This window comes from Rhododendron vialii, chromosome 11a (assembly GCF_030253575.1).
Source record: "Rhododendron vialii isolate Sample 1 chromosome 11a, ASM3025357v1".
In the NCBI taxonomy this organism is placed as follows: domain Eukaryota; kingdom Viridiplantae; phylum Streptophyta; class Magnoliopsida; order Ericales; family Ericaceae; genus Rhododendron; species Rhododendron vialii.
Genome location: NC_080567.1, coordinates 11,429,921 through 11,443,366, shown reverse-complemented (window position 1 = coordinate 11,443,366; position 13,446 = coordinate 11,429,921). Strand labels below are relative to the sequence as shown.

The window sequence follows — 13,446 nt, the reverse complement described above, 5'->3', positions numbered from 1 at the left end:
ATTCACCTACTGATAATTAGGGTTTCTTGAGAGTACATGATACTGACTTTGGCATCGGAGGGCATTTGCCGACAAGAGGCAAAGGTGCATTTACCCTTGTCTGTTTTGCAGTTTGGGTTCCCGCAGAAGGCTAGGCTTCCGGCGATGAGGCACATGAAGCTGTTCACCAAAAAGCTAGAGTTAGCACTAAGCGGATTTTTCCCCCTTACAAATACTATAAATTTTTGAGCTTTTATTTTGATGTTGCATTCCGTAAATTATTTTTTGAAGTTTATTTTTGTGTATACATCCCTCACAGATTGAGGGTGAGTTTTCCTACGGGGCTAAAGGGGCTTATTTTCGTTCGTATTTTGTGAAGAAAAATAAGCCCCTTTAGCCCTGTCAGGAAAACTCACCCTCAATCTCTTAGGAAAACAACATTCAGCCATAGTATTCACGTTAATACATCAGTCAAGTTGAACAATAATTGAAATTTCCAGTCAAATTTTTGTTGTCTGAAACGAGCGTCCATTGTTGGTCTACTTCTTGATGTATTAAGAAGACAACTGAAGCCATTTGAAATACTACGTACAAGGGTTTCATGTTTCAACATGTCTTCTCTGATGGATACATCAAGTTTGTATTTCATTTGGATATATAAGTTTATAGTTCTGCTCTGATGGATACATAAAGTTTGTAGTTCTTTTGTTCCAGCCATAAGAAGGGGAAAATGTAACTTTGATCGCTAGTTTTATGTCCACATTGCTTTGATCTTCAATGGAGGGGTCTGCTCTTGTTTTTTGAGTTTCCCATCATTTTATGACGACGAAGACGAACTGCTTCCTTCTCAGAAAATATAATGTGCGTCTTACGTTAAGTGCGTCTTACGTTAAGTAAGGAAAAGAATCATTTAACTGCAGTTTTGACAATGTGAGCATGAATTACTATGTGAGATGTGGATACGAAAACGAGATTTAATTAATTGGATGCCAAGAGGAGTAGTTTTTAGTAATGTGGAGTCAGCGTCACCTTGGCATGGGAGATGGTGTGGTCAAACTTTATCTGATGCTTGTCTACCTAACTAATGCTATACCCTGTTTTTACACTAGAATCTCTGATACTTTGATGAAATTCTAAAGGGAAGAAAAAAAAGTGCTATGGAGGCCATACTGGTTTGGAAGCACGTCTACGATAGAGGAGAGAGATTTTATTTTCCTGTTGTTTTTTTAGGTGGCTTGCCATGGGTTACTATGGTATCAAACCTCTCACACTAATAGTCTGTTCTAGATGATAAAATGCTCTTGATTTCTGTGTACGTCTGTTTGCATGTCATGGTGGGTATTGTTGTACTTTTCGCTGGCATTTGATTATGTCCTGTAGTAATCTACAATTGTTTTCGAATCTTCGTTTCTCCAATCTCAGCCATGGACACGGGATTCTTGACTAATGTGCAGGTATACTGGCTTCTGTTTGAAGTCTTTGGACGATAGTTTTGCCAAAGTTTCTATAGTCCGTACTCCATAAAACTTTTTCAATTAGAGCTCTCTGTACAATCTTAATGATAATAATAAAGAACAAGTGAAGTGATGATGAACGACAGCGGAATTCAACAAATTATCTCCAGGGCTCGATTTTGTGTTTTGGTTATCTTGCTTCTGTGATCTGTCACAGGGAAAGGGTGACTATTCATCGGATTTAGCTATGGGAGGTGAGTAAAGTTGTGCTAGATATGAAGTAATTAGAAGCAATGGTTATGTGTGAAATATGAAGGTGTATAATTTTTTTCCTCCCTTTAGTAATTCATGTTTTTATCCTTTTGCTTGGAGCAGACACTTCATGCTTTCAGTGGGTGACCTGTGGAAGGAATATGTTGTTTCAGCAGCTACCGAAGCAGTTGTTCTCATCCAAGTATATTGATTTTTTTTCCTTTAAAATTTAAATCTTTCAGTAGCCATTCCGTAGTTGCTTGATGACCAATATTGACGAGGTCAGACTATCCATAGCAAAAGATAACATGAAGGTCACCTAGACATTTTTAAAACAGGAAGGTCTTCTGCTTGGATCGTTTCTTCAGCTGAGTTCTCCCGTATGGTTTCTAAGGCATAAGAAGAAAATGTGGCATGAATCCAGCGATTCGAGGTTTAATGTAGTGGGGAGTCCTCATATTCATTTCCCTTGTTTCTGTTAGTTGTCTGATGAGCATTTCCTTTTCTTGTAAAGTATATACTTTACTAGAAATGCATTAAAATGCATTAAGTGTCAGAAATCAAGATAATTCTTGCAAGCTAGAAAGGCAGTGAAGCTGCTACTGCTGCTCTATGCAAACGTGCCTCATTTGGGTATTCCAGGCCGTATAAGGCTGCAATCTCATTCCGACCTGATTCTTGGAAGAAGATGTAGCTAAGTGCTGGTTCCAACAAAAAATTTCTTTCTTCTTTACCCGAACAAAAATTTAAATGCTTCACTTCCGTAAAGTAAGTTGAGGTACAATGATATGAGTTCTTTCGTCGTTAATTCTCCAAAAAAAAAAAAAAACAAAGAAGATAAGAGTTGTTTGCAATTAGAATGGTTTCTTTAGTTTCAGGTTGTCGTTGGTGCATGCTCTAGCAAAATATCATGATAAAAATCTAAGTCAAAGGAATAAAGAGAGTGAGGGAGAGAAGAGCTGTTTGACGAAGGTGTATACTGAGAAACGAAGAATGGGGTTATTGAATGAACTTTTTTGGTGACTTCAAACATCATCTAAGAGTAATTAGAATTCATTCTCTTTGTTATTGTTATTTGTTAGGACGTGTTGAATGTTAGGTCCTGCATAGGATAAACACAGTAAAAGTTAGGGCTTAATATATTATTCGCTCATCACTCACACACTTAAGTTTTTGAGTGTGTCTGAGTTAATTCAATTTATATTAGACCCAATGTATATGGAGTGGGCTCTGCAATTACCCCCAGCGGATTGGGCCTTATGCACCCAAGGGAGTATCAAAGCATTGCAGGAAGTCCCAAACCATTATTTGGAGTTATGGACATAGGTAGCTAAAATACGGGAAACCAAAGCCATAACCGTGATGTTTAATATATCGAAATGAATGTTGCTTTGAGATGATTGATTCTTTTACCAAAGAGTTAGTCGCAATGATTTTGTGTGGCTCTTATCCATACAGCCAATGATTCTTTTGTCATGCATTATGCTATGAAAGGTAGGATTTTCTTCTTCTTTTTTGGGTAGATAAAGGTAGGATTTTCTTTCTAGTTTTGAAATGTTTGATTGTCAATGAATAACACAAATGACTCACATCCTTCAGATTCATTTGCAAACCACAATGGAGCATGGGGCTGAATTGATCTATTCATAAAGGTGGAAATATCAAATATGTCTATATGAATGATGTTTTTTGTTCGTTTGGAAGATCTCCACAAGTCAGAGCTCCTAATTAATATTGATTACGATAGTATGCAATTTTGGCACTAATAATCAATGGTTTTGCAATTTGGCTCTCTTTAGCGGGAATGGTGGACAAGACCACTTCAAGGACAATGAGTTTCACCCTTCTTGGTGTTTCAGAAATAGTAGTGGTTGTGACGTTAAGATGGATAGAAATGACCTTTCTAATTGGATAGACCTCACATCAATGCTGAACCATCTATCCCATGATTGCTTAATATAGACACTGCATTTTCCGTTGTTGGTTTGTTCATTTTGTATGTCTTTGCTATTAGGTCAATCTGGTGGAACTCGGAGATGATTTTGAGGGCCTATGTTGCAGACAAGATTAGGTTAGTGCTCTATGACTTTCCTGCATTCCAAAGAAACATAGTGTTTACACCCAATTTTGGCCAAAATTTAGAGACAGATTAATTTAAAAATTAATGGTTAAAGAGCCATTATTTTCCATCATTAGAGGAGTTGTGCAATGGGCCTCTCATTTTTGGGGACATATAGAAGATCAATGGGCCACACCAAAGTTTCATGGATATGGGTCAGTTTTATGCTCAAGGAGTTCCATCAACTAAGGCCCAATCTGAATTTGTCTTGGGCCAAAGTTTTCAGAAGGCCTTAAAATCTAATAGCTTACTTTCCGGGCTTGGGCCTATTTGTGGGACTTATAATAGGTCCAAATCAGTTAAAGTTTTCTTTCCAGGCCCAGGTTAAGAAGACTTGGGCCTTTAGAGGCCCAGGTTCACATTCCATGTTCTTTCCATATTCTAGAATGTACTTTAACCAATCAGAACATGGTCCATGGGAATATGGGGAGGAAGGGAACATGGAATAATTGTTTAATGGCCAGGAAAGTCTATGAGCGGCATAATAGACTGCCCTGGAATGCAAGCAGCTCAAAACCTTTCTTCTTGATGAAGGAAGGCCAAAGGTGCTTGGCATACATGCAAGCTGCCAGCATAAGCAGCTCAGCCAGGCCAAGGACACATGGCATCCATGCAAGAAGATGATTCAAGCAGTTCAAGGCCTTTCTTCTTGATGAAGGAAGGCCAGGGGCACTTGAAATGCATGCAAGCTGCCAACACAAGCAGCTGAAGCAGTTGTGCTTCATATTCCTGCGTACTTAGATGCTGGGAATAGCAAGTGGACCCCTCGGAAGCACCTCAAAAGCCAATGAGGAGGCCAAGAAGCCTGGATGTTCTGCAACAACTGAAAATTCCTTTTGCTTTTATCAATTTTTGTGCAAAGAAGGAAGTTTTTTCAGGTATAAGCTGACTTCTTGGAGTGAAAAGCAAGTTACGGGCAAGTGGCAGCTTCCCATTGTTGCATTTTGAAGCAGCTCAAGCAGCTCAAGGCCTGGAACTTCTAGCTATAAATACCAGAATTTCAGGTCTTGGCAAGAGTTCAGCACCATCAAGCCCTGCGCTTATTAAACTTACCTGTCATTTACTTTCAGGAAAATATTGTATTTCCTTTCCATCTAGCCCAGCCTAGATTTTGTTATTTATTTCCTTGTACCAACTTTGTTAAACCGTTAATGAAGTTCTTTTAATTTCATCGCACCTTGTTTCTTGTTCTTTTATCCATTTTCTAACGATGGTTAGGAATATTTAGGTCCTTACCCAGCAAAGGCAAACAGCGAACCATCACGAGGTCTTACCCTTTGGGCCTAGCACAATTGTTCAAAAGAAGTCAGATTTTTAAATCACAAAGGCCTTGAAATACAGTTTGGACTGCATTCCAGTCCTGGCACACCCGTTACATTAGCCAATTTGGTTTTGCACTTTTTGTGTAGAAACACATAGAATACCATAGTGAGGGTGGAGTTTGTTTGATCATTTTGGGTTTCTCTTTCTCAAAGTCTACGGCCATTTTCAATATGCTTTATTGTAGATAGTAATTGCAATTTTGGATTTGTTTTGTCATGACTGCTTGGTGAAGTTAGATGAACACTGAACCTACTTTGAAATTGACCGGTACCTGTCTTGTGGATAATTGTTATTATTGTCCACAAATTCCTTGTCGGGCTTTTTTTGAAGTCAAGTTAAAAACCTTTATATTATGTCTTGTTACACAGCTAATTATTGGGTACTCCCGAAATACCATGCGGTGCTCCCCGTAAGAAAAATATCTCCACCACATAATGTAGGTCACTCTTTGTCTACCACGTAGGCAACGCCACGTGATGCTCCGGGAACATTGAATAGTGTTACACTCACAACAATATTTGCCCCTTCCTTATCTGTAGTGTCCCTTGACTCATTAATAGGCTGGCAACAAATATGGGGGACCCAATCCTTATGACAATTAAAAGAACATTGTACGAAAATCACGTAATGTCATGTGCTTCATGCCACTGATGCATTCTAATCAAAGGAAGTTTTTCTTATCCAAAAGCATTTAATGCTGGTTGCAACCTCAAAAGTCCTCTCACACAAATCTTTTCGTGATAATCTAATTACCGGAACTTCTTATTATTCATAATAATGTCACGCAAGGGCAAAATTAACTCTATACATGTAGCCATGAGGTAATGTTGTGCTGTTCAGCTTGTTCACGTACAGATGCAAGTACCGGGGGACACAAGATACGAAAATGAAAGGTGGTAGTTTGTGGTAACCGGCGGGAGAAAAAACTGTCTCACCCAGTTTTGGCTGTTGAGCTTTTGTTCAGCTGTGCTTGTTGAGGCCTGCATCATCCAATATACTTCAAAATATTTAATGAAATACACACAAGGAAAACTATTATAACCTGTAAAAGAGCTTGTTTTCTATTTTGACTAGTATTGTGGTATCGTTCATCCTTGTCTAAAAGCCTAGAAATGAATGAGTAAAATGCAGGAAGTAAATACTATACTAAAGGAGTAACTTTTCCGACTCGTGTAAACAATATTTGTTATGCAGGATTAGTAGCGTTTTATTAGTTGGAGTTTCATAACCTCAGCATCACATACATGAAGAATAAGCAACATACAAAGTGAAGGAAAATGTTTGGTGTAATACAGCTTACAGGAAAGTTAGACCATACAAAAAAAATGGAAACAAATGTTGAAGAAAGTTACCTTCTAACATTGACAAGTAAATACCATTTCCTTGAGAAGGCCTAAAACTTTGGTTGTTTTCATAAAAATTTCATTTTTTTGAGTGGATGGAAGTCCTTTCTTCCTAAATACGAGTTGATATTTTGGAATTAGGGGAGACCGGGGAAAGTGGATAAATAATTGCAGAGGAAAATGCTTGGGAATCGAAGCTTTGCTGTTAATAATGAGCTTAGTTGTATTGGAAAATAGGTATTGGGATCGTATTATGTGATGCTCCCCCATGATTATATGTATATTGACGTTTTACTTCTATGACCCAGAATTCTTCTGCAGTGTTTTTTTTATTTTCAAGCGAAATTTCCTGTATCGTTGGCAAAGGTTTATGTGCAGATGAGTAACCGATCAATCTGATTTACTTCTACTGGGATGGAGAATAGAACTGGAATTCACTGACCCCAACTTGTGTCACAAAACAACAAACGGCACATTTCACAGACCGTGCTCCATATTGATACATTAACAGCATCCGACAGCTTCCACAGTTGACATGGGCCACCTGATTTGCTGCCATCGTACACAATTTGATGCTTAACAACAAGCATATGATCTTAGAACATTATTCGCATATACCAATTATTAGCTTTTTACCTTCTAATGCCAAATTGACAGTATGACAACAAGAACATTGAACACTTGTTGCTCCACGAATATACATGAGTAAGGTGTGGCAGCCTCCACAGACCAACTGAGCCATTTCCGTGCCTGTTCGAAGTCCAGTCAACAACATAAGATATGTTAAGATTTCGGACACTGCAAATCATTTATCCTCAAGAAGAAATGTTTTTGAGTAATTTGTTGCGCAATGTTTTCATGTTAGATTCTTCGAATAATGAAGAAAGAGAGGAAACATACCGGGCAGTGGTACAGCCGTGACGGCATTGCAAACAGCACAACATACCGAGGTTGCTCCAACTGGATAGAGTAAAAGGTTTCGACATCCCGAACATACGAGCTGGCTTTGTGCACCTGGTGATCAGAATATACTTTCTAAGTAGTCGTTTGACCGATGACGAAATGTGGTTTCCAAAGCAGGGGAACTCTGTATTGGTTCAAAGCCACAGATTTCTTGCAACCACTTGATGAGCTCTTGGGTAATTAGATAACAAAACAATATTGCAATCTAGATAAAACTTGTCATTCCTCTAAAATGGATGATTTTTGTTTCATACTCAATTCCTGGAATCTTCAATTCTAATTTGTTAATCATATGGACATTGATATCAGATTCACAATTCCAGAGGTTTTTGCACCGAACTTTGCTTAGTTCTTGATTGATGAGATACCCAGTTTAGACATGGAGCAAAACAATACTCCTAGCTATGTGGACCTCATGATTCTTTGATAATTGATAATTGATAATTTTTTGTATTATGTTGGCATTTCAGCATTTGATAAAATCTAGACTGTCACAGGCTAGAACAAATGCAGAATGAGCGTTCTACCATTTGCAGGTGGTGTAGATGGCACCATAGCCGTTGGATATGGAGCAAGAGGAACTGACATTGTAAATCTACCAAAGGTACAGTCTTCCAAGATCTTAGAATCCGCCTCCTTTATGTTGAAACAGAAGTTTTTTCATCTACTCTTTACCATTTGCCGGAGAAAAGAAAAAAACTGCCAACGTGTGAGCTAAGCCTGTCCAAGAGACCTGAACCATAATTGGCAACCAAAAATACAGTGATTGGCTGTTCAAAAAGAGAAATCGGAGAAAATGGAGAAACAGAACCGGAAGCGCCCTTGTTTCAAAGCGAAAGGTCAAAAAATTGTACAAATAGCAAAAACAACGCGGTACCCAATTGATATAAGTTTGCATATAGTTGTGAAACACAAAAAAGTGTGCAGTATTTCGTCTAAGCTGTGGATTCAGTTGAAACTTAGAAAATAATGAAGTGGGCCAAACACAGACCTTTGGAGTTGCAGATGTGTGTGTGTGTGAGAGAGAGAGAGAGTGTGTGTTTTTTTAAGATGCAACTAGACTAACTTATATAGAGGTGATAACTAGAGGTGGTGTTATCAGGGGCGGAGAGGTGCAAGAGGTGCCCCGGCCCCTACACATCTTCGATTATCTCACCAATCATACTATAGTTTCAACTTGATTGGGAAAAATTCTATAAGATTGGCGCAAGTCTCTTAAGTGAAAAAAGAGTTGATAATTTTTTTTATGCGTGTGTGAAAAAACTCTTAAAATTTCAAATTATCAAACATCTTTCGGTGGTGGTTATAAAATTAATGGAATTACTTATATGTACACAATCTCTTCTTCTTCTTTTCGAAAATAGTAAGTAGAAATGTGTGTATTATAGACTATATTTTTTTGTTATTAGTGTAAAAATACACATGATTCGTGCCCTTGTTGAGAACAAATTCTGCCTCCGCCATTAGTTGTTAGGACCTAAGTCAAATCATCTTTCAGCTTGGCGTTCCTCGCGCTCTCAATTTTAACTCTAGCAAAAGTTAATAGTTTAGGATCGTCTTGAGAGACGCTTTCATGTTGCGCTTATGCTCTCAATCTTCGATCTCGCAAACATTAATAGTTTATGATCGTCTAGAGAGATGCTTTCATATTGTGCTCGCACTCTCACTCTCGCAATCGCACGCACTTTATGTGACGTAGGATATGATCACTGTTAAAAAGGAGTTTTACTACCATTTGTTTCTTGAGGTGCATTAAATCTTTCCTTTTCTTGCTTTCGGTCTGGTTCAATTGCATAGAAGTGGTGATTTCGGTTTCTGTTGGTGGCATATCAAGATCAGCTTTGTTAGTAACTTTGGGTCCCCGCCCGCCTCTATCTGTCTTTTTTTTTTTTTTGCATTAAGGAGTTTAGTGTATTTCAGTGCATGCACGTGAGTGATGCATTTACTAGCCACACGCTGCTTCCTTGGGCATTTGTCCACTCAGATTGGGCCAGGTCACCCTACTCAAGTAAAAACAGAGTCCTCTGAGATTTGGATTTGCAAACACTTTTGGAACATTGCATGTGGCCTTGTTCATGTTGGAAACTGAATCCCCAAGACCCAGTAATGACGCATACGGATTAGACAATAAAAATTGTAAAACCCTACAAAGCGGAATTAAGGTTCTACCTCAACTCCCTGCGACATGAACGCTGGTTGAACTTGTTATAGCATATCTTGCTATAAACCATAAATACTGCTCGACCGTACCTTACGATCTTCTATCGTATTCCCTGCGCCTGTGGAACACGAACCAAATGTGGACTCTTTTGTGATCTATTTGCTCTCTCTAAGCTTGCCTTTATTTCGTGAATAATATAAAAATGTCAATCTGACCTAGAGAGCATAACATGTATATATAGGGCTACGATAGGGACGTAAGAAGTAATTAGTCTAGGCTCCCAGTGTAAATAAGAAAACTTAATCCACCAGGATTCTATTTCTTATTTCACTAATTATAATTCACCCCACTACAGAATTATAATTGCATTTCCATCCTTATCTCAATTATATTACGAGCTCCATGATATTAAATACTTATTAATCTCCCCATATTAAGATTACAGATATCCGTGGATTAAAATAAATTACTAACAATCTCCTACTCAATCAACATCTTAAGTTAAAACTATCCACTTAACTTATTCGATATATCGGATACAAATATCCACCTACAGGGTTTGACATAATCGGAACTTATAAACTTACTCAACGGGTATCATCAATCCCTACTGGGACGTGGATTCCATCAATAATTAATAGTTGACATATATATAATGTTGCTACCCAACTCACCGAGACTATTGACCATATAAAGATCTCACTCTTTAATGAATCAAAGTCAACAACATTAAATATACACCTTTAATAATTATTTTTGGATTAAGAGCATAAGCATTCATAATAACCATGAAGTTTCAATTGTCTTATAAAGTTAGTATAAAGACAATTACCTCAATGCGGTCTCGTTCAATACACACAAAGTGTACTAGCACAATGAGTTAGAACTAGACCGTTCCTTGTAGTCAATACAGACCTACTAAACATTGTACTACAGTCCTACCGATGGTGTGTCCAGTTCCATCTAAAACTGTGAACCATATCTTATATTTCACAAGAACTGATGATCTGATCTTCTGTATGTAAGCCGAACTCTACACACCAGACCATCTACTTTATAAAATAAAAGACACACATGCTCAACATACAATAATATTATGCAAACATTGCCCATAAAAGATTCTCATCAAAAAGGGATAAAATTAATTAATACATAACAATATTAATTCATCATATAAAATCATAACTTTTACATAACCTCCTAACATACTCCCACTCAGACTCAAAGTCATGCTGGCACGCATCTCACTCACATTCCCTCTCCGTGACTGTTAAAAGTCTTAGCCTGTAAGCTGTACATAAAAGAATCTGGTAGGTTGTTTACTAATGCGATCTTGGACACAGCTACATCACCTCACTGAACGATCTATCGAATCAGGTGATACTTACGCTAGACGTATTTTCCTTCTTATGAGTCAATGGCTCTTTAGAGTTAGCAAGTTCCACCACTATTGTCACAATTGATGTAATAGCTAATTGCACTAAAGGAATCATTTCTAGATCCATCAAGAAGTTTCTAAGCCAAACGGCCTCTTTGGCTGCTTAAAAAGCTACCACATACTCAGCCTCCATGGTGGAATCAATCAATGCACGATTGCTTGATACTCCTTCAACTTATGGCTCCACGTCCTAAGGTAAACACATATCCCGAGGTAGACTTTCTGGAATTCCTATCTGACATAAAGTTTGAGTCTGTGTACCCATGAGGTACCAGACCATCTGACTAGAACACCAACATATGATCTCTATTTTTTTTTAGATACTTGAGTATATGTTTCACTACAGTCCAATGCTCTTACCCTGAATTACACTGAAATCTACTAACCATGCTAACAACAAAGCAAATATCAGGTCTAGTACACATCATAGCATACATGAGGTTTCTTACTGCCAAGGCATAAGGAACTGCCTTCATCTTCTCCATCTCCTCAGGTGTCTTACGACACTGATCCTTGGATAGGTTGATTCCATGTCTAAAAATGGAGGAACCTTTCTTGGAATCCTGCATGCTAAAACAAGCAAGGATCTCATCGATATAAGTAGCTTATGATAAGCCCAACATCCTATACTTGCGATCTCACATAAGCTTAATCTCAAGGATGCGACCGGCTTCCCCCAAGTCCTTCATATCGAACTGGCTAGATAGTCACACATTTACCGAAGACAACATTTCCACATCATTTTTGACTAGCAGAATATCATCTACATATAGTACCATGAACACCGCCACTTTTCCATTGCGCTTCTTGTACACACATGACTCATCCGGACATTGATCAAAACCAAAAAAACTTGATTGGTTGATCAAAACGGATGTTCCAAGATTTAGATGCTTGCTTGAGTCCATGAATAGGCTCCTCAAGCTTACATAACATGTGCTCTTGACCCTTTGCTATGAATCTATCCAGTTCCATTATCTAGATACATTCCCTATGGGTATAATCCCTTCAGGTGGTTCTACAAGATCCCAGACCTGATTAGAGTACATAGACTCCATCTCTGATTTCATAGCCTTTTGTCAAAATTCTACATCTTTATCTTTTAGTTCCTCATTATAATTGCAGGGTTCAGCATGTTGTTCTTCAGGGATCGTATCATAAGATTCTCCCAAGAACGTATACCGATTGTGTGGGACAACAACCCTCCCACTACGATATTGAGGTACCGGTGTGTCAACAACTCTTTCTTGCAGTGTAACCTCCTATACTATTGGTGTTGAAGAAGTCTTTATCGGTCCCTCTTCTCTCAATTTCTTTAGAACAATCTTGCTTCTGGGCTAACAATCTTCCTATACTATTGTTCTATTACATAGTCCTCTTCTAAGAACCGGGCATTAGGGCTAACAATGACCTTCTTATCCGTAGGACTATAAAATAGTCCACCTTTCGTTCCTCTAGGGTACCCCACAAACAAGCAAACTTCTGTCCTCGATTCCAATTTATCTGTGTCCCCATTCAGCACTTCTGCGAGACTACCCCTAACCCGAACATGCTGCAGACTAGATTTGCGCCCAGTCCACAGTTCTATGGGTGTAGATGGTACTGACTTAGATGGTACCAAGTTAAGAATGTACGCTTTTGTTTCTAGTGCAAGTCCCTAATACGAAATTGCTAAATCTGAATAACTCATCAATGATCTGACCATATCCATAAGAGTCCTATTCCTTCTCTCTGCTACACCATTTTATTGTGGCATACTTGTAGCTGACAACTGGGATGTAATCCTGTAACAACCCTGATTTTTAGTAAGTAAAAATTTCGTTAAAAATTTGAATTTTATTTTAATACTTGGATTTGCTTCCAAAAATTCCTTTTGTATTTCTAAAAATCTATCATAATTAGAATTTTAGTCTTTTAAAATTATATTTCTTGGCTAGAGATTCTACTTGGCAAGTATAGTTAGATTCTAATCAATTAGTTAGAGGGACCTAACTACCAATTCATCTAGTTACTTTCTCCTGACCCTAGATGAGCCTTTTGAACCTCCTTGAGCCTTTTTGAACCTTTCAAACCCTAGTGGAACCCTTTGGACCTTTAACCTTTACCCATTGGACCATAAAAGTTAGGAAAACTTTTATCCATTGAACAATAGACTTTCCATTAAGAAGATATCTATGCTAGATTGTTAAGTACACATATATAGTTATATATAGGTATATATACACATGCCTAAAGGACATATGGTATTATTCTAGTGTATATAGTACCTCACCCTTTTATCCATTGGTCAATAACCGCTAGGAAAATTATTACCCATTGGATAATAGAATTAGTAAGTACTAGGGTTTTATTTAATAATCATTTCCTAGATTTCCCATGTGATGTTATATTTGTATAAATATATATGTGTGTAC

At 37.9% G+C, this 13,446-nt stretch overlaps 1 protein-coding gene across 1 annotated transcript; it reads right to left on the bottom strand.

Moving 5' to 3' along the window:
- Positions 1-5,729: 5,729 nt before the first annotated feature.
- LOC131308515 (protein LOL1-like) lies at positions 5,730-8,475 on the bottom strand. The gene is made up of 6 exons (XM_058335455.1): positions 8,311-8,475; positions 7,961-8,166; positions 7,371-7,484; positions 7,107-7,220; positions 6,913-7,022; positions 5,730-6,107 (listed from the first exon to the last, which is right to left on the bottom strand). The coding sequence occupies exons 2-6, from the start codon at positions 8,019-8,021 to the stop codon at positions 5,973-5,975; spliced, it is 534 nt and encodes a 177-aa protein (XP_058191438.1). The 5' UTR covers positions 8,022-8,166; positions 8,311-8,475; the 3' UTR covers positions 5,730-5,972.
- Positions 8,476-13,446: the final 4,971 nt, after the last annotated feature.

Coding starts and splice junctions, on each gene's coding strand:
- LOC131308515 (XM_058335455.1), bottom strand. CDS start 8,021: ATGTCAGTTCCTCTTGCTCCATATCCAACGGCTATGGTGCCATCTACA. Junction 7,221..7,370: donor CACGGCTGTACCACTGCCCG/GTATGTTTCCTC, acceptor GACTTCGAACAG/GCACGGAAATGGCTCAGTTG. Junction 6,108..6,912: donor GTTTTGTGACACAAGTTGGG/GTCAGTGAATTC, acceptor TGGATGATGCAG/GCCTCAACAAGCACAGCTGA.